The sequence below is a fragment of the Gymnodraco acuticeps genome, unplaced genomic scaffold (assembly GCF_902827175.1).
Source record: "Gymnodraco acuticeps unplaced genomic scaffold, fGymAcu1.1, whole genome shotgun sequence".
Lineage (NCBI taxonomy): Eukaryota > Metazoa > Chordata > Actinopteri > Perciformes > Bathydraconidae > Gymnodraco > Gymnodraco acuticeps.
The window spans coordinates 75,399-95,733 of NW_022992327.1; the positions used below are offsets into that span (position 1 = coordinate 75,399).

At 43.7% G+C, this 20,335-nt stretch overlaps 1 protein-coding gene across 2 annotated transcripts in view; it reads right to left on the minus strand.

Moving 5' to 3' along the window:
* Positions 1–255: 255 nt before the first annotated feature.
* The window catches only part of rfwd3 (ring finger and WD repeat domain 3), a 28,887-nt gene continuing 8,807 nt past the window's right edge, over positions 256–20,335 (minus strand). The window contains exons 3-13 of one of the 2 annotated variants that reach the window (XM_034208491.1): positions 19,431–19,696; positions 19,283–19,341; positions 18,553–18,753; positions 17,236–17,327; positions 14,080–14,194; positions 8,899–9,124; positions 8,497–8,647; positions 3,478–3,654; positions 2,976–3,190; positions 2,281–2,495; positions 256–1,693 (exon numbers count right to left, since the gene is read on the minus strand). In XM_034208491.1, coding sequence (XP_034064382.1) covers positions 1,550–1,693; positions 2,281–2,495; positions 2,976–3,190; positions 3,478–3,654; positions 8,497–8,647; positions 8,899–9,124; positions 14,080–14,194; positions 17,236–17,327; positions 18,553–18,753; positions 19,283–19,341; positions 19,431–19,696 — 1,861 coding nt within the window. In that variant the 3' untranslated portion in view covers positions 256–1,549. The remainder of the gene's footprint in view (positions 1,694–2,280; positions 2,496–2,975; positions 3,191–3,477; positions 3,655–8,496; positions 8,648–8,898; positions 9,125–14,079; positions 14,195–17,235; positions 17,328–18,552; positions 18,754–19,282; positions 19,342–19,430; positions 19,697–20,335) is intronic. The other variant, XM_034208492.1, reaches the window with a different exon arrangement.

Sequence of the window (20,335 nt, forward strand, 5' to 3'; positions counted from 1 at the left end):
ATACACCTGAACATCAGCAGGAGAGGACTCTTTAAAGTAGAGACACTACATACTGATATGAACCTGCATTATAGGTTCTCTTTTAGCTTTTGAGGGTGTATTTGACTATTTCTAATAATAATCTTTAATATAAATTAATTCTCTATAAATCTCAAAGTAAATCAAGAGTAAAACGATTATGAAAATTGCCCAAAAATGCTGAAAACAAACCGCTCACGTATGTATTCACAGCAACAAACAGACCACTCTGAAAAATTTAGTTAAAAATAACATACATTTTATTAACTTTGAAGTCGTACACAAACAGTTTGTATCAAATATACATATATACAACTTCCTTCAGTAACAAAACGAGGAGAAATGTACACGACCTTCGAGTCCTTTTGGCACTTGACGTTCAGAGGAGTTTAATAACGTGGAAACGCAGGAAAGTGGCAAAAAACACATGGAGAGTATTTGGGGAAATCTTCCTTCAGCGTCCTGACAGTCAAAATACAAATCATTAACATCTGCTGTCCCTACTGACCATGTTCCAAATCACACCACCATTTAAAGCTGCAATTATTAGTCGATCAACAGGAAAGAAAGAAAAAAAATCTTTTAATAATCGCTCACAATTTAAAGTAAGACATGCAAACATGTCACACCATTTAAAAAAAAAATGTAGTAACTTTTGACGCACTAAATCTAAAAAGATATAATCTTATTCATCTCTAAGTGACGTCACGTTGATGTTTGTCATTCAAACAGATCATTTTCTTAACTGGTGGGTTCAGGGACCATCGGAAATCACAAACCTCAGTTATACATGTGGCATTAAATCCAGGAAAAATAGATTTAGGGCAAATGTTTTAGATTATTCACAACAGAGCGATGATTTGGAAATGATCAGTAGTCATGGAGACGTACAGCTGAGGGTAAACCAGTGGTGATGCCTTAAACCTGTGAAACCAGGAGGATTATACCAGTGGGTTTGACATGTTTACCTCGTATACTACAAATCATGTGTCCTTTAAATCACAGCAACATATTGATGATGCTCCGTCTCTCCAGCTTCTTAATGGTTCGTGGCGTCCATCACAGTGAACACGTCTTTCTGAAGTCACATTCCCAATATGAGAAGAAACCAGCAATGGATTACGCTTTCTCTTGGTTATTCAAAAATAATTGTTTTAAAGATATGGCAGGTGTTTTTACTCTTCATTAGACTCAGTTTCTGATTGGACACTGATAACTACGGTGGCCAATTAGGTTAAAAATCTCTCTCTCTGCATCCACCATCACACCTGACTGCATCCACCATCACACCTGACTGCATCCATCACACCTGACTGCATCCATCACACCTGACTGCATCCATCATCACACCTGTTACAAATGTGGAAGTGGAAAAAGCTAAAAAAAAAAAAAAGTTTCCCTCGGGTCGATCGCTCCTCAGATTGTTCTGCTCGCCTTTGCAGATAAAAGTTTAAGCAGTATTGGATTTCTCCACACACACACACATACACACACACACACACACAGCGTCCTGTGTGTGTGTCCCTCCTCTTCACTCCCACCTGTAGAGCTTCAGCATCTTCTCGGTGAGCGACGCCAGGAAGTGCTCGCCGTTCACAGAAAACGGAGAAATGTCCAAAACCGGGAGATCTGCCGGAAGCTTCTGAAGCAAAGACCCACTGCTGGCATCCCACACCTGAGGAAGAGGAGGAGGAAGAGGAGGAGGAGGAGGAAGAGGAGGAGGAGGAAGAGGAAGAGGAGGAAGAGGAGGAGGAGGAAGAGGGGGTAAAGGGGGTAAAGGCAGAGGAAGATAAGAAAGTTAAGTCAACAATTTGTGGCTCTTTCAAAAAAGAAAATATATCAACGAACGCCTAAATCAAATAAATTATAACAAATGTATTTTGAGATTTAGGCTCTTTAAATTAAACCAATAAACGTATATATATTTGTTCTAAAAAATGAAACAGCAAAAACTTAAATTATACAAGTTTGGTCTCTAAAAAAAACTAAATAAAATAATTTTAACTAAAAGAAAAGTTTTAAGGTAACTTTGGGCAAAGATATAATAAATATAGGAAAATGTATACACACACACACACACACACACACACACACACACACACACACACACACACACACACACACACACACACACACACACACACACACACACACACACACACACACACACACACACACACACACACACACACACACACACACACACACACACACACACACACACACACACACACACACACACACACACACACACACACACACCATGGTGGAGTTGGAGGCCTCGTCCCCGGCGCAGACCAGCCCCCCCGCTCCTCCGGGGCTCCTGAACACAGCGTTCTTGGTGAGGAGTTTGCCGGAGGGGCCGGCGCTGAAGCTCTGCAGCGGAGCGACGGAGACCTGCGGCAGCGCGGAGGAGTCCTGCTGGGGGGTGCGCGTCAGAGACATGAGCACGCAGCGCAGAGAGGGGTTGGAGCGGCCTGCAAACACAAGTCAATTAAGTGAGAAAATACGTCCCAAAGATGTGACATTTTTGCTTCAATTATGGGGGAAAAGTCTTAGAAATTACCCCAAAAAGTCAGAAATTTGAGGTTTTCAGAAAAAAGTCAGAATTTTGAGGTTTTCAGAAAAAAGTCAGAATTTTGAGGTTTTCAGAAAAAAGTCAGAATTTCTAGGTTTTCAGAAAAAAGTCAGAATTTTGAGATTTTCAGTAAAAAGTCAAAATGTTGAGGTTTTCAGAAAAAAAGTCAGAATTTCTAGGTTTTCAGAAAAAAGTCAGAATTTTGAGGTTTTCAGAAAAAAGTCAGAATTTTGAGGTTTTCAGAAAAAAGTCAGAATTTTGAGGTTTTCAGAAAAAAGTCAGAATTTAGAAATGTTCCCGAAAAAAGTCTTTGATTCTGATATATTCAGTAAAAATTGCAGAATTAAGAGTTTTTCAGAAACAGAACATTTGGTCTCACCTGGCCTGTAGGTGACGAGGCAGTGGCGGCTCTCCGTCTCCACCTGGATGTCGGTGCAGCCGGCCGTCTCCAGGGGCAACAGGTGAGGTCTGTAGGTCGTCTCGTTCACCTGCTCCCAAAAACACCCGCCCTCCAGAGAGCCGGCGATCAAACCGCCGCACGGGAACGAGCTGGAGGCCGCCCGCGGGACGTAGCACAGAGACGCCACCGGACACCTGGACACAATCAATACGGTCTTAGTGGCTTCAAAGGTCTCCTCGTACATTCCATCTTAATTTTCCACATGTTTTTGGGGTACATTCTAAGACTTTCCCAAATAATTCATACAAAAATGTCACATATTTTTGGGACATGTTCCATAAATCCTTCGAGCATCTCTTGCGACTTAATTTACTTTTTTTATTTCATTAAGTCCATCTCTAATAAGGTAACTTTACATGAGCCTCTCAGAGAAACAGCCCTGGCCCTAGGATCAGTACAGTGTGTGTGTGTGTGTGTGTACCTGGAGCGTAGAGGCTGCAGCTCCTGCACGTGTGTGCTGGTGTCTCTGGTGTCGTAGACTAGCACAGAGCCGTTGCTCAGCCCGGCGTAAACGTAGTTACTGTTGTCCAAACACCAGCAGCAGCTCCACACGGGCTTACCGGCATTATAGGTCTGAACCACCGTGTTGGTCAGCAGACTGACACACACACACACACACACACACACACACACACACACACACACACACACACACACACACACACACACACACACACACACACACACACACACACACACACACACACACACACACACACACACACACACACACACACACACACACACACACACACACACACACACACACACACACACACACACACACACACACACACACACACACACACACACACACACACACACACACACACACACGACATAAAGTAGGTCACTGAATACCCCAATGGTGAATTTAGAAACAGAGGTTGCAAACAAGTGTCTAAATGAAGTGACTAAACGTCATCACGCCCAACGTTAGCCTCCTTTAGCTTAGCGGTGGTGACGTGAAGTCATGTGACCGTGCTGTAGTTCCTTTAGAGCCCAACATTAGCCACCTTTAGCTTAGCGGTGGTGACGTGAAGTCATGTGACCGTGCTGTAGTTCCTTCATAGCCCAACATTAGCCTCCTTTAGCTTAGCGGTGGTGACGTGATGTCATGTGACCGTGCTGTAGTTCCTCTATAGCCCAACATTAGCCTCCTTTAGCTTAGCGGTGGTGACGTGAAGTCATGTGACCGTGCTGTAGTTCCTTTATAGCCCAACATTAGCCTCCTTTAGCTTAGCGGTGGTGACGTGAAGTCATGTGACCGTGCTGTAGTTCCTTTATAGCCCAACATTAGCCACCTTTAGCTTAGCGGTGGTGACGTGAAGTCATGTGACCGTGCTATAGTTCTTTTATAGCCCAACATTAGCCTCCTTTAGCCCAACATTAGCCTCCTTTAGCTTAGCTTAACACCACTTACCAGCCAAATGCTGGTAAATCATGCAAGTGGCTGGTACTGTATGTTGCACGCACCAGCCACAAATAACAATGGCAATCTATTGAGTGGCTGGTAACATTTCAACATTCACTAGGCTAGCCATTTGGCCAGTTTGACCTCTGCAACCGTATTGTTTAATTACACTGGGTCTCTAATGACATCTTTTAAGTCTACTATAAATAAACATATTCCTCTATCCTCTCACTCAAACCCAGTGTAATGGTAACCTGATAAACCTGTAACATGAACGTTACGTGGTCAACAATAAACCTGTAACCTGCCTATAAACCGACAGATGTATTTATGTATGTAACTATGTATTTTTCTACGTTTAACGTTAGCCAGTAGATGGTGGCAGCGGAACGTAATGATTAACGTTACCGACCTTTTTTATGTCATGTCAAGAGTTGGATGTCAACGCCACTCAACGCAAACAAGTGTGACAAGCAAACATTCACTCCTCTTTTCAAATATTCAGTTACAAAGCTAGTAGCAAGCTAAGTTAACATTACATAGCTGATGCTGAGCTAAACATGTTTGCTAACCGTCCATATGCGTTAATGTGACTGACCTCTCCGGGTGAGTTTTCAAGTGCCTGATGACATTTGACGTTGTTGCACCAGCATCCTTGATTTTAATATTGCAGACTTTGCAGTGTGCGCTCCTTTTGTTGGTGCCGCCGGCGTTTTGTTCGAAGTTTTTATAGTTGAACCTAATAACAAGCGGTTCAGCTGCAGGTGTGCCGCCGGTCGCCATGGTGTTACCATGATGTTAATGTTAAAGGTCGGGTAGGTAAGTTTGAGAAACCGGCTCGAGATACACTTTTTGTTATATTCCATGGAATGCTCTTAACATCCCGATAGCCGGCCCGGCTAAAATAACTGGATGGCCTACCTGCCTGTCAGCCTCCCATCGGGGCACAAACTTATCTCGTGCCCTCATTGGTCATGTGCGCGTTCGTGTGTGTTGGAGGAGGGGCTCGGTGAGGAAGTGGCAGATTTTCTCCGGTTGTGTATTTTCAAATTCTAGCGATCTCGAGCCGGTTTCTCAAACTTACCTACCCCACCTTTAATACGCCAAAAATAGAAAACACAATGATTGTTCACGAGTCCCAAAACACGAGTCCAAGTCGAGTCCGAAGTCTTTTGAGCAGGAGTCCAAGTCAAGTCTGAAGTCTCTGTGTGTGCGACTTAAGTGCGACTCGAGTCCGAGTCACAGACTCGAGTCCGAGTCACAGACTCGAGTCCTCATCTCTGACGTGAAGTCATGTGACCGTGCTGTAGTTCCTTTATAGCCCAACATTAGCCACCTTTAGCTTAGCGGGGGTGACGTGAAGTCATGTGACCGTGCTGTAGTTACTTTATAGCCCAACATTAGCCGCCTTTAGCTTAGCGGTGGAGATGTGAAGTCATGTGACCGTGCTGTAGTTCCTTTATAGCCCAACATTAGCCGCCTTTAGCTTAGCGGTGGAGATGTGAAGTCATGTGACCGTGCTGTAGTTCCTTTATAGCCCAACATTAGCCTCCTTTAGCTTAGCGGTGGTGACGTGAAGTCATGTGACCGTGCTGTAGTTCCTTTATAGCCCAACATTAGCCACCTTTAGCTTAGCGGTGGTGACGTGAAGTCATGTGACCGTGCTGTAGTTTCTTTATAGCCCAACGTTGGCCACCTTTAGCTTAGCGGTGGTGACGTGAAGTCATGTGACCGTGCTGTAGTTCATCTATAGCTCAACATTAGCCGCCTTTAGCTTAGCGGTGGTGACGTGAAGTCATGTGACCGTGCTGTAGTTCATTTATAGCCCAACATTAGCCACCTTTAGCTTAGCAGTGGTGACGTGAAGTCATGTGACCGTGCTGTAGTTCATTTATAGCCCAACATTAGCCGCCTTTAGCTTAGCGGTGGTGGCGTGAAGTCATGTGACCGTGCTGTAGTTCCTTTATAGCCCAACATTAGCCACCTTTAGCTTAGCGGTGGTGACGTGAAGTCATGTGACCGTTAGGGCTGTGCATCTTCACTGGTCTCACGATTCGATTACGATTATCCTGTCAACGATTCGATTCAATTCGATATCCCGATGCATCACGATTCATACCAATGCGTTGCATCCTCAATTTTCTATATTACTGCACATGGCTTATTTTTCATCAATGCATACATGCAGTAAATACATATGAACTCTCTTTTTATTATTCAGAAAGTGCTTCAGAAATCAATAACATAAATGTCTTGACATTCATTTATAAACCAAAATAAATGAATTTTATAGGTCTAGCCTCTAGGGATGTCCCGATCACCTTTTTTTGCTCCCGATCCGATTCCGATCATTTGATTTTGACAATCTGCCGATACCGATTTTTCCCGATCCGATCTTTATGCAATGAGAAAAAAAAGATAACAGATAACGGCTGGTCATCCAACGCGATGAACTCAGCTCTCTTGGCTGTTGTTTTTTTGGCCTTTTCACTGTTCTGTGGCAGTTTCTCTTTCCTTTTAAAAGTCTCTGAAAGGTTGCTTCAGTGCCGTTACCCGAGTGGCCGCTGTGTACTCATCCTGTTGTTGTTGGTGTTTGTTTCTCAGGTGGAGTATTAGATTGGTCGCGTTGAACGTAGCTCTGTTCTTTCCACCACGTGGAACCTCCGCCTTGCAAACATTGCATCTGGCTGTTACACTGCCTTCGCTTTCAATTTATAATACTTCCAAACTCCTGACATTTTCTCTGTCCCGACTCCCGAGTCACCAGCTGAACGTAGCCTCTCGTTAGCTGCTACTATTAGACACTGCGCCCACTCTGTTGCCAGATTTGAGAGAAATAAGCAAATGAAAACAAACCCAAAAGAAGCAACACATGATGTTGTGTCATTTTAAACCAAAACTAAGGCCTCAGGATGACTTTAAGACGTGAACATGGTCATTTTAGTTTTGTAACATTAAATTTAAAAAAAACATTTTATAAAATTTTTTTTTTAAAAACCCGATCCCCGATTTTTTTCTCCCGATTCCGATCTTTTGAAAATCACGTGATCGGCTCCGATCCCCGATCACGTGAACGGATCGGGACATCTCTACTAGCCTCCCTATATCTGTGTGTGAAGTTGTTCCATCCTCAAAAACAAAAAATAATGCTTCTGCAGTCTAGCTGCAGCTTCTAGCAACGGCCTTCTGTTAAAGAAAGGACACTGAATGTCCTGTGGCATCACACACAGGACTTGAGTCTGAACACAGCAGACAACAGGAGTATTTACAACAGCATATAACAACTAAAATACTGCATGTAGGTGCACACTCACATTCTCTGTCTTACTGTTACATAAATCCCATGAATGTATGAGATTAAGTTAGCTTCATTATATCTCAGTGATTAAGTGAATAATAACGTTTCTATCGGGTCACTATCAGCCTGTCACTCATTATTTTCAGGGAGGGGGCGGGGTTTGGAGGAACAGAGGAGACGGTGATCGCGGAAGCTTTCTTCCTCCTGCCTTCACAAACTTTACACACGTATATATCGTCTGAAAATTGCTAGAGGACATTCATACTCTGCAATCCAAGACTTAATCAAATCCACCAAAAACCTGATATGATTGTAACGCGATTATTTTTGAAAAACATAAATCCCTGAGTCTCTGAGCCGCAGCGACACGGAGTGATTCAGAGCGGGTCCTTCTGCTGTTGGTTCTGGACTGGTGTTCTTGTGTTGGTGGATAAAGCAGACTGCTCCGTGTTTGGTGTTGCTGTACCGCTGTCACGTCTGTTCCCTGATCTCTGCGTCACCGACCGATTTGATATTAAAGTGACAGAAAAAAAAAACGTTATAGTAAAGCCGCGGCCGGAAAATCAGGAAGCAACGTTACTACGCTATAACCGATTATCTTCCGTCACTGCATCGATACCGAATCGTCCACGTCCGCATCGCAATGCATCGTAGAAACGATTATTTTCAACACCCCTAGTGACCGTGCTGTAGTTCCTTTACAGGCAAACATTAGCTTGAGTGTGTACCTGGTCAGTTTGATGGTGTTGTCCAGAGCCGCAGAAAGCAGCAAGCTGTCGTTCTGTCTGTTGAAGGACAGACCTCGGATCTGTTTGCTGTGGATGGGAACGTACTGACTGGCCTTCATGTTCACCACGCTCACCTTCTTCACCCCACAGCCTGAGGAAGAGGAGACAGGTGAGAGGAGGAAGAGGAGACAGGTGAGAGCAGGAAGAGGAGACAGGTGAGAGGAGGAAAAAGTCACTATTAACAAGTAGGAAAAACAATGCATAGACTCATACAAAAATATGCTTTTCCTGGAGCTCAAAGCGCTTTACAAGTAAAGAAGAACCATAGGGCCTCTTTAAGCTTCTAATTAATCTTTCGGCTGTTTTGTTGTGGTTTCAAAGCAGGAAGTGGGGTCTCCTCACCTGGCACCAGAGTGGAGTGGGGGGAGGGCTGCGAGGCCAGCAGGCAGCTCAGAGGCTCGCAGTACGACAGAACTCTGGATCCTCCGGCAATAGACACCAGAATCGCTTTGGAGAAAATATACTGCGCCGACCTGGAGCTCTGAGAGAGGCCGAGGAGGAGCGAGGAGGAGGAAGAGGAGGAGGAAGAGTAAACTGGGACTCGACCAGCCATCATAGCCCTGAGTTCCTGCAGAGAGAGAGGAGGAGAGGTTTGAAGGGTTTGACAAACAGTTGTAGTGAACTGTCAACGGGGGGGGGAGCCTCGCTGCGGTGCCGTTCTGTAGCCCCTGCTCACAAGCTGATTAAGATCCAAAGCTTTAGTGCGTTTTGAATCAATGCCGAGTACAGCCACACTTGACAGTCTCTTCTCTGTCAACGTAGACCGAATGCTTCTCGTTTTGCGCCGTCCCGTTCAAATGACAATCACATTTCCTCGCTCGCGCCGGGGGAGGGGTTACAAGGCTCTCGTCTTGCGCTGCATTTACGTGCACTCGGACCCTGGCTCAATGACGTCACTCGTGCTGCCAGGCTGAACGCAGGTGGAAGAAGGACAAGCTTCATGTAACTCGTGACATTTTGAAAGAGAGTTGGAGAAAGTATCAGAGCACTGTAAAAGCTGAAAAGATGAGTTACTTCTCTTTAAAACAATCGATGCTATGTTAAACTCTCCTTTATCCACTTGTATTGATGCTTCAACTGAGATGTGTGAAAAATTCCTCTGCTATTTTATAGACAAGATCTCCACTATTAGAGCCAGTATCTCACCACCCTCTTTTGACCCCTCCATTGACTTCACATGCACGGCTGTCTTCCAGCAGTTTGGACCTGTGTCGTTGTCATCTCTCAGTGACATTGTTGCTAAATGAAAACCCTCATCTTGTCCCACAGACCCAGTCCCTCCTCGACTTTTTAAAGAGGTATGGGACACTATTGGACCTAATGTCCATAACATTATAAATAGCAGCCTAGAGTCCGGTTCTGTGCCAGTTTATTTCAAACAAGCGGTTGTGGCACCCCTGATAAAGAAAACTAATCTGGACACTTCTGTCTTCTCAAATTACAGACCCATCTCGAAGCTTCCTTTTATTTCAAAGATATTGGAGAAAACCGTACTCTTACAGCTGCAGTCTTTTATACATGCACACAATATTTTTGATATTTTTCAATCCGGTTTTAAAGTGCTTCACAGCACTGAGTCTGCCCTTCTAAGGGTATTCAATGACCTCCTGGTCACTACAGACCCTGGTGACTCTGCCATCCTTATGCTCTTAGACCTCACAGCTGCTTTTGATACGATTGACCACTCCATCCTTATCTCTCGTCTAGAGCACTGTGTGGGTATCAGGGGCGCTGCCTTAGAGTGGTTCAGGTCCTATCTGTCCAAGAGATCTTTCTCTGTTACGCTTGGTGACTTTACATCCTCTTCTGCCCCCTTATCCTGTGGAGTTCCCCAAGGTTCTATTTTGGGGCCTATTTTATTTTCCTTATACCTTCTCCCCCTTGGACTGATTTTTAGAAAATATGGCGTCTCCTACCACCTTTATGCGGACGACTCCCAATCATATCTACCCCTAAGAAAAAACACTAGCTCTCTGATGCCCCTGGTTGACTGTCTTAATGACATAAAGGCCTGGATGGCGCTAAACTTTTTAAATATAAATGAGAGCAAAACGGAGGTAATTGTGTTTGGACCAAATGGTGATGTCCCTTCCATTGACCTGGGTTCCCTGCAACAGTTTGCAAAACCCATGGTCACAAATCTGGGTGTCAAAATCGACAGTGCTTTTAAATGAGATAAACAGATAAACTCTGTGGTTAAATCCAGTTTTTATCACTTGAGGCTCCTGTCCAAAATTAAACCGGTTTTATCCTTTTTAAACTTTGAGCGTGTAATTCATGCCTTTGTTTCAACTCGTTTAGATTATTGTAATGCACTTTATGCCGGCCTAAACAAGACTTCGCTGGCCCGCCTGCAGCTTGTACAAAACGCTGCGGCGCGGCTGCTTACAGGAACCCGCAAGTTTGACCACATCACACCAGTTCTGGCTTCCCTCCACTGGCTTCGCTCCACTGGCTTCCCTCCACTGGCTGCCCTCCACTGGCTTCCCTCCACTGGCTTCCCTCCACTGGCTTCCCTCCACTGGCTTCCCTCCACTGGCTTCCCTCCACTGGCTTCCCTCCACTGGCTTCCCTCCACTGGCTTCCCTCCACTGGCTTCGCTCCACTGGCTTCCCTCCACTGGCTTCCCTCCACTGGCTCCCTCCACTGGCTTCCCTCCACTGGCTTTCCTCCACTGGCTTCCCTCCACTGGCTTCGCTCCACTGGCTTCCCTCCACTGGCTTCCCTCCACTGGCTTCCCTCCACTGGCTTCCCTCCACTGGCTTCCCTCCACTGGCTTCCCTCCACTGGCTTCCCTCCACTGGCTTCCCTCCACTGGCTTCCCTCCACTGGCTTCCCTCCACTGGCTCCCTCCACTGGCTTCCCTCCACTGGCTTCCCTCCACTGGCTTCCCTCCACTGGCTTCCCTCCACTGGCTTCCCTCCACTGGCTTCCCTCCACTGGCTTCCCTCCACTGGCTTCCCTCCACTGGCTTCCCTCCACTGGCTTCCCTCCACTGGCTCCCTCCACTGGCTTCCCTCCACTGGCTTCCCTTCACTGGCTTCCCTCCACTGGCTTCCCTCCACTGGCTTCCCTCCACTGGCTTCCCTCCACTGGCTTCCCTCCACTGGCTTCCCTCCACTGGCTTCCCTCCACTGGCTTCCCTCCACTGGCTTCCCTTCACTGGCTCCCTCCACTGGCTTCCCTTCACTGGCTCCCTCCACTGGCTTCCCTCCACTGGCTTCCCTCCACTGGCTTCCCTCCACTGGCTTCCCTCCACTGGCTTCCCTCCACTGGCTTCCCTCCACTGGCTTCGCTCCACTGGCTCCCCTCCACTGGCTCCCCTCCACTGGCTTCCTGTCCATTTCAGAGTCCATTTTAAGATTTGATTGTTTGTTTTTAAATCTCTTAATGGGCTGGCCCCAGAGTACATCTCCGACCTCTTACAGGTGTACACCCCCTCAAGGGCTTTGAGGTCGGCTGATCAGCTGCTGCTTGTAGTCCCAAAAACAAAGAAAAAGACCAGGGGAGACCGAGCGTTCTCATCGGTAGCCCCCAGGCTCTGGAACGACCTGCCCCCTCAGGTTAAATTGTCGCCCACTCTTGAAGTTTTTAAGTCCCGCCTAAAACCCCACCTCTTTTCCCTCGCTTACCAGTCAGTCTATGTCTTACCTATTTGTATGCTTTTACTGTCTGTCCATAGCCTTTATGTGCCTTGTATTTATTCTTATGTGTGCTTTTTATCTTTTCTTATGTGTGCTTTTTATCTATTCGTGTAATATTATATTTTATTATAATGTTATGTTCATGGTGAAGCACTTTGGCAAACCCTCTGTTTTTAAACTGTGCTATATAAATAAAGTGGATTGGATCGATTGGATTAGGGATTTTCTCTCATAAATGTCGGATGAGACAAAACGTTTCTTTCAAAACAAAGCTGTCAGCTGGGGGGGCAGCATATTCACCGCCACCCCTCGCCCTCCATGATCAAGCGGCTTCTCCGATTTTGTTGTCAATGTTCAATGACTGAACTTTGTTACTGTTCACATAAGTAAACATTACGCTTGAATGATTTAGTGAGCTGGTGTTATTTTTTTCAAACCGCATGTTGGCTATTTCAGCAGCACGCGCTGTCCAGCTACTCATTGATCCACTATCAGCGTCAGTGCGCCCGCCTGTGCTGTGTGTCATTCACTCTCAACATGGATACAAGTACAATAAGCATTCTTCAGGTGTAGGTAGATTCTCTATTCGGACAGTATAGCCTATTTGTGCGACTGTCGGTCCGATATTGAAAAAAAAAAAAGAAATCTCAAAATAATCTTTTATTTTTATTCTCAAAATAATTGTTCTAATATTATTATTGCTGGCGGACCACCAATGGCCCCTTTGCTGGAGGCATATTCATTACAACAGACACCTTTGGCCCGGGCCGGTGGTGGGGCCGACCCATGTTGTAAGGGTTTGACAAAAGGTTGTTTCGCTCTCTGGGGTCTGAGCTCGTCATGTTTGCCTCGCCTGGGCGGTTTTTGTAGAAATGCTATTAAAACATGAACCCATGTTTGTTTTCAGAACAAGCTAAGCTATCAGCATGTGTAGAATACAGGGATGACACATGGATGTACAAGTAGTTATGAGACATTAAGTACAAAGGAAAAAAACCATTAAGCACCAGCTCCATATTTTTCATGTTAACCTTTGTAACTTCAGACATTTCTAAAAACATGTCTTTTTAAAAGCAGCACAAAATATATATTCAACAGATCAAATGATCAGTGAGTCACACGGGAGAGAAGGTGTGTATGCGATATAGTTAATGAAAAAAATACAATTCCCCCAAAAATAGGGATAAATAGCTAAATATAATAATTAAAAGCGTCTTGAAGTATTTAAAAAAGATATAAAATCATTTAGACTGAATCATATATAATCTTTAGTTTGAAAAATATTATGACAAAGAATTCAATTATTATTATTTTTTATTAAAAGCTGTAAAATAACATATAAATAAAATTAAGTCCCTAAAAACAATACGATAGGAACAAATATTGTAACATTAAAATGAAAACTATCATATATGAATATAATATCATTTATTATGTTTTGTTCTAAGCCCCTATGAAGACATGCCCCTCTCAACCAGTCCAATATTTCAGGTGAATTCACACGTAAAAGTATCCAGGTGTCTTTAAATGCAGAAAGAAATATATACATTCAACTGCTCAAATGATCAGTGAGTCACACGGGAGAGAAGGTGTGTATGCGATCTATATAGTTCATGAACAATAGTTTTTAAAAAAAATCTACAATCCCCAAAAGTCTGTTCCAGGTTTTCTTAGTTCAGTCCACTTTTCATCATCCATTAAAACAGGAAGTGACGAGAGATTAAGTGCAGGACATTTAAATAGTAAAAAACCTGCCAGTTATTCAGTAATCAATTATGTATTTGATATAAATCCAATATGAAAGGAATAAATCACTTTTCAAGGTATTTAAAAAGTAGATACTGAATGAATAATGGTAGATTGAAAATGAAACTGGTACCTGCAGCTCTTGTTGTGCTTGTCCATATTTGTTGGTGACGACCTGCAGCTTCAGTTTGTACTGCGCTGACTCCAGTTCAGCCTTCCTCCTCAGAGACTGCTCCTGCTCCAGAGACCTACACATACACACACACACACATTAAATGTTTTATATTAACCCACCAGTTATAAGAGCAGGGTGTATGCAAGAATCCTGAAGTCAGATGTAAAACCTTTTAAGACCCTTTCCATACATTTTAAGACCTTATCGCCACTTTGAGTTTTAACCGGTTACCTTGGCGACACACTTTACCCCACATTGACTATATACAGCAGGGGTGGCCAACCAGTCAGAGGTTAAGAGCCACATTTTTTCTATGTTACTGCAAAGAGCCACATCAAACACACAGTCACTGATAACGCTTGTTTCAGTTTTTTGTTTTCTGGAGACAAGATTTCAACCACGTCACTGATGCATTTAAGTGGCATTGGGATATATATTTTTTAAATCCTCTGGAGCAGAGAGAGGAGCTGTGGATTATTGTTATTGATTAATGCATCAGTGTTTCTTAGGGTCAAAAACACTAAACTCACAACTTAAAATGAAAGCGTTTAGTTTATTTAATAAAAGAGCTCATGTTCAATGTGAAAAGTGACAGTAGTTATAGATTATTTGCAATTTGGTGCTATGTATATATTAAAAAATATATATTATATATATTTTTGAAACACCTTGAATTTCAGGGGGGGGCGCGGGGCTCCGTTGGCGGGGCGCAGCGCCCCTCCAACACAATGGTAGGGGAAACACTGGATAGTGTTTAATCAACGATAGGTTTTCCCCCCTCAAAGGTGATTGGTTCACTGCATCGCAGGTATTATTGTGATTGGCTCTTGGGTCACATCAAAATTAGACGTGCTGTCATCCTCTCATACTGACTCCTGACACCACACATACACATGTAGGGAGAGCCGGGACGAAAGTAACACGGGACGAAAGTAACACGGGACGAAAGTAACACGGGACGAAAGTAACGGAGCGATTTTATCCGAGCCCAAACAACTTTGACCGGCCAAATTACGTCAGAATTATCAGCATTCAATACTTAACAGACCTACTAAATATCAGGTTTAACTGTCAGGAGTAGCTGGTGTTGTCACGATACCAACATTTTGGTTTCGATACCAAGTCAAGAATTGCGATTCCGATTCTTTTTTGATACTTTTCTTAAAAAAAGGGAAACAGTCTTAAATGTAATTGTTGTGCTTTATTTCACACCAGAACCATAACACACACTTTTAAACAATGAGAACAATAAATAAAATAAATGACAATAATTCGTATTAAATAAAATTAATACATGTCTCACAGACAGGCCTCGTGGTGTCCGTAGGCTTGCCCTCACTGTCAGAGATATAGCTCAAATACTTCCAAATTTCGCTTCTGGAGTCTTTTTTGTCAACAAGCCGAGGCGCAGCGGCAGCTGCACTCCCACTTGCAGCCATGCTTCTCGTTTTCTCACATGCTCTGGCAGCTAGCGCGTGCACGAGAGAGGGGAGGCACTTAGAGCGTGCTTGAGAGGGAGGGACTTGCAGGCAAGGCTGCGGTGCAGGGAGTGGAAGCAGAGCGCTGAACACACACGGCTCTTATTAAAACGGCGCTTTCTCACCGGAGTACTTTTCCCCGTCATTCTTAAAGTACCGATACTAATGAAACGGCGGAATCGTAACGTTTTTAACGGCAGGGTATCGCGGTACCTTTCAAGTATCGGTACACCGTGCAACACTAGTCAGGAGTCAATGTCTCTCCCCCAAACTCACACATATACAATTCGATATGAACTGAAGAGCCGCATGAAACTAGGCAAAGAGCCGCATGCGGCTCGAGAGCCGCGGGTTGGCCACCCCTGATATACAGTATTGATTGTCCTTCCTCCTTATCTTCCAACCATTTGCGATATTTTTGGATCTTTAAGTATTTTTGGAATTTAAGTATTTTTGGAATTTAAGTATTTTTGGAACTTAAGTATTTTTGGAATTTAAGTATTTTTGGAACTTAAGTATTTTTGGAATTTAAGTATTTTTGGAACTTAAGTATTTTTGGAATTTAAGTATTTTTGGAATTTAAGTATTTTTGGAACTTTAAGTATTTTTGGAATTTAAGTATTTTTGGAATTTAAGTATTTTTGGAACTTAAGTATTTTTGGAATTTAAGTATTTTTGGAATTTAAGTATTTTTGGAACTTTAAGTATTTTTGGAATTTAAGTATTTTTGGAATTTACGGTATTTTTGGAACTTCAAGTATTTTTGGATCTTTGGACCCTTTCCATACATTTTAAGACCTCATCGCCACTTGGAGTTTTAACCAGTTACCTTGGCGACACACTTTACCTCACATTGACTATATACAGTATTGATTGTCCTTCCTCCTTATCTTCCAACCATTTGGAAGCAAACTTGCATTTCCCCATAACGATGTTGCTTAGCAACCGGCGTAAACGGACCTTCGCACGCTATCGAGCAGTGAGCGTGCGATGTCCTGTTCAGATGACGTCAAACCCAACGGGATGCCATCAATAAACTACACAGAATCACACTACACACCTACGCCATGATTACATTCAGGCAGACTGTAGAACACAACCTCTCTGGACCATTTATATACTTATTGAAAACAAGCTACAAAATGTAACACCTTGGAAAATGCTGTTTAATACTTGTTAAGACCCCGCGGACCCCCTGGAGATAAGAAGTACTTTATTGATCACAAGTTGTGTTGCAGCGCCATAAAAAGACATGGCATTGTACAATAAGATTAAAAGACAAGAAATAAACGTTTAAAAATGTCAACATCTGAATGAAAGAAAAAAAGGAAAAGATATTGAATTACAAATGTACAGTGACAGAATATAAAGCAGGATACTAAATATACATACGTGTGTGAGGAATGGAATATTACATATTAGATTGGATGTGTTGAGTTATTAGAATCTGTGTATTCTATACTCTTAAAAGTCACTTCCTGTATTGCCTGTATCACGGTGTGTGTGCGTGTGTGTGTGTGTGTGTGTGTGTGTGTGTGTGTGTGTTCCTACGTCATGTGGTAAACGATGCTCACGGTATCCCTACCCTAAGATGGCGACGTCAGTTTAAATGGACCCTAGTGAAGACCCCACTCACTTCTTTAAGATCTCCTGCTCAGAGTTGTCCAGCGCTCTCAGTCTGGGCGCGTACAGCAGAACGATGTCTGACCGCTTCGCCTTCTTGTTGCACTACAGACAAACGACAGATCATCATCATCACATCACAGGTCACCTGTTAGACGCTTTTATCCAAAGCGACTTACACACTCAATACTGTGGACCAGTGGTTCCCAACCTGGGGGGCGCCAAAGATCGCAGGGGGGGCGCCAGGCCTCAGATGATTTGAGGCCAAATATCATATTTAGATTTTTTTTTTTTTACATATAAAAGCAATCCATGATTGTCACTAAAAGCCTCGTCTCTACATCACAATAACATATACACAATAATTGATTAATTCATTTGAATACAAATTCAAGTTAGTATTAAAGGCATAAAAAGACAGAAATGTATAATTCTTTCTTTAATAGAAATGTTTCTTCTGCCCGTAAAGTGTCCAAACCGGGCTTGTCTGGATAAGCGCATTTTTAAAACAGTCGTTGTCCATTCCGGTTTCAGTTGGATTATTTGTCACAGTTGCTCCGATCAGATCGGTCTCCTCCATTTTGTAGATTATTTACGACTTTTGAATCCACGTAAACACATCGGCAAAATCCGGCTTACTTTGAGCATGTGTTTTAAACAGTTTAATCCCTTTGTGAATTGTTTCCACTTCCGCCGTCCTTTAATTTCTTCATACAGCGAGAATCCAAATGAATTAATCCTGACTCCAATAACCATCAAAGTCACTCCAATAGTGCTCCTTAATTACGCTTTCATGCTCCTTTAACAAAATACTTCACACTCATCCAGTTTGTGACAGAAGTTGTAGCTTTTTGAGACTTTTAAACTTTAATTACCGCTGATGCCTCCCCCCCCCCCCTCTGAGGGACGAACAATGTAAACAATGTCTTTGTTTGTTTTTTTACTGCTGAATTTGATTCCATTCTATTTCTATGTAAAACGACTATTTGTTATTATTTTCAATATGTTTTAATGTTATAATAGTTTTCTTATAATAGTTCTCTATCTGTGTTCTTAATGTTTGTCTTGCTTTTATGTCTGCACCACGACATCAAGTCTAATTCCTCGTACGTGTCGACCCACCTGGTGATAAACCTGATTTACTAAGTCATCACATTCCATGTACTTGTGAAGACTCTCCTCGCACTATTTCTATTCTATCTGTAATCACTTGCACTTTTGTATCAGTGTTATTGAGTTGCTCTGTTGGAGCGTCGTCATATCTCCACTGTAGCTCTGAACACATGGCAATAACAGCCTTGAGCCCTGTCGCCGCCCGTCTCTCTCTCACCTGTGGACATTTGGCGGCGGACCCCTGAGCTTTGAGCCAGCGTGTGATGCAGGTGAACCCGAACAGGTGTCCGCAGCGCAGGGCGGAGATTCGGTGCTCGCCTGCTGTCGTCCACGGCTCGAAGCAGATGGAGCAGACGTCGCCTTCGCCTTCTTCTCCCGGAGAAGACAAGGGGGCGGGAGCCGGGGGAGCGAGGAGCGGCTGGAGGAGGAGATGAGAGTGTCAGCTTCATTGATAAGGTTTAGTGTATGTGTTCATAGTGGCGTGGACGGTCCCCATCGATCAACTGTCACAACAAACAGTACATGGAGCCGCTTTAGCCGACATGGCTACTTTCCAGCTGGTGTCCAGACGATAACAGAAACCTTTTTAAATCACAACACATCAACAGCATTAGTTATAAAGACAGGATGGAAGGCAAGTAGATAGAGGAGAAAGGATACAAGAGAACCGAGGGGCAAGATAAGAACGCACACAGAAAGCCTACATTGTAACTTATGACGTGATTATATGACATATGTACTTCTAACCTACTCAGTAGAACACAAAGCGTTACAAATGTGCTCCTACGTGACAAATTACAACATCAAAAAACGGTATTTGTTTGTGAATACAAAAAAACGGAATATTATAAGATATACTTGGTCTCTTAATCATTATTATTACTATGATATTGCCATGCTGTTGTATCTATTGTGTGAAAGTGCTATTCATGTGAAGCTGTTGTTACCTGTGTGCTTTGATGCGTAATTTGATGCGTGCTCTCAGCGTCTGCAGCTGAACTTGAATCTGAACACAGACGGAGAAAAAGAGAGAAATCAAACTGGGATGTTTCGACTCAGACTTGTGAATGAAAACAAACTGTGTGTGAGACTCACTGCTTGGAGCGGCTTCCTGGGGTTGTGTGTGCTGGGCGTTAAGACGAGGGCTAGCAGGCAACACCGGGGGGTCGACGGGCTCCAGAGCAGCTCCCTGACCCCCCCGCTCTTCCTCCTCCTCCTCCTCCTCATCAGACTCGCTGATCTCCGTGGTGCTGCCGGAGCCCGGCTCAGCCGCCGAGGCAAATGGAGCTCGCAGCAGGAAGTCTGGGAATCCTCTAGAAGGCGCTGCAGTCTGGCTGGGGTAATGCACCCTGAGACCCTGCCTAACACACACACACACACACACACACACACACACACACACACACACACACACACACACACACACACACACACACACACACACACACACACACACACACACCACACACACACACACACACACACACACACCACACACACACACACACACACACACACACACACACCACACACACACACACACACACACACACACACACACACACACACACACACACACACACACACACACACACACACACACACACACACACACACACACACACACACACACACACACACACACACACACACACACACACACACACACACTTACATGTTGAACTCAAATACCTGTACTTTCTACTTCTTACATGTTGAACCCAAATACCTGTACTTTCTACTTCTTACATGTTGAACTCAAATACCTGTACTTTCTACTTCTTACATGTTGAACTCAAATACCTGTACTTTCTACTTCTCACATGTTGAACTCAAATACCTGTACTTTCTACTTCTTACATGTTGAACCCAAATACCTGTACTTTCTACTTCTTACATGTTGAACTCAAATACCTGTACTTTTTACTTCTTACATGTTGAACTCAAATACCTGTACTTTCTACTTCTTACATGTTGAACTCAAATACCTGTACTTTCTA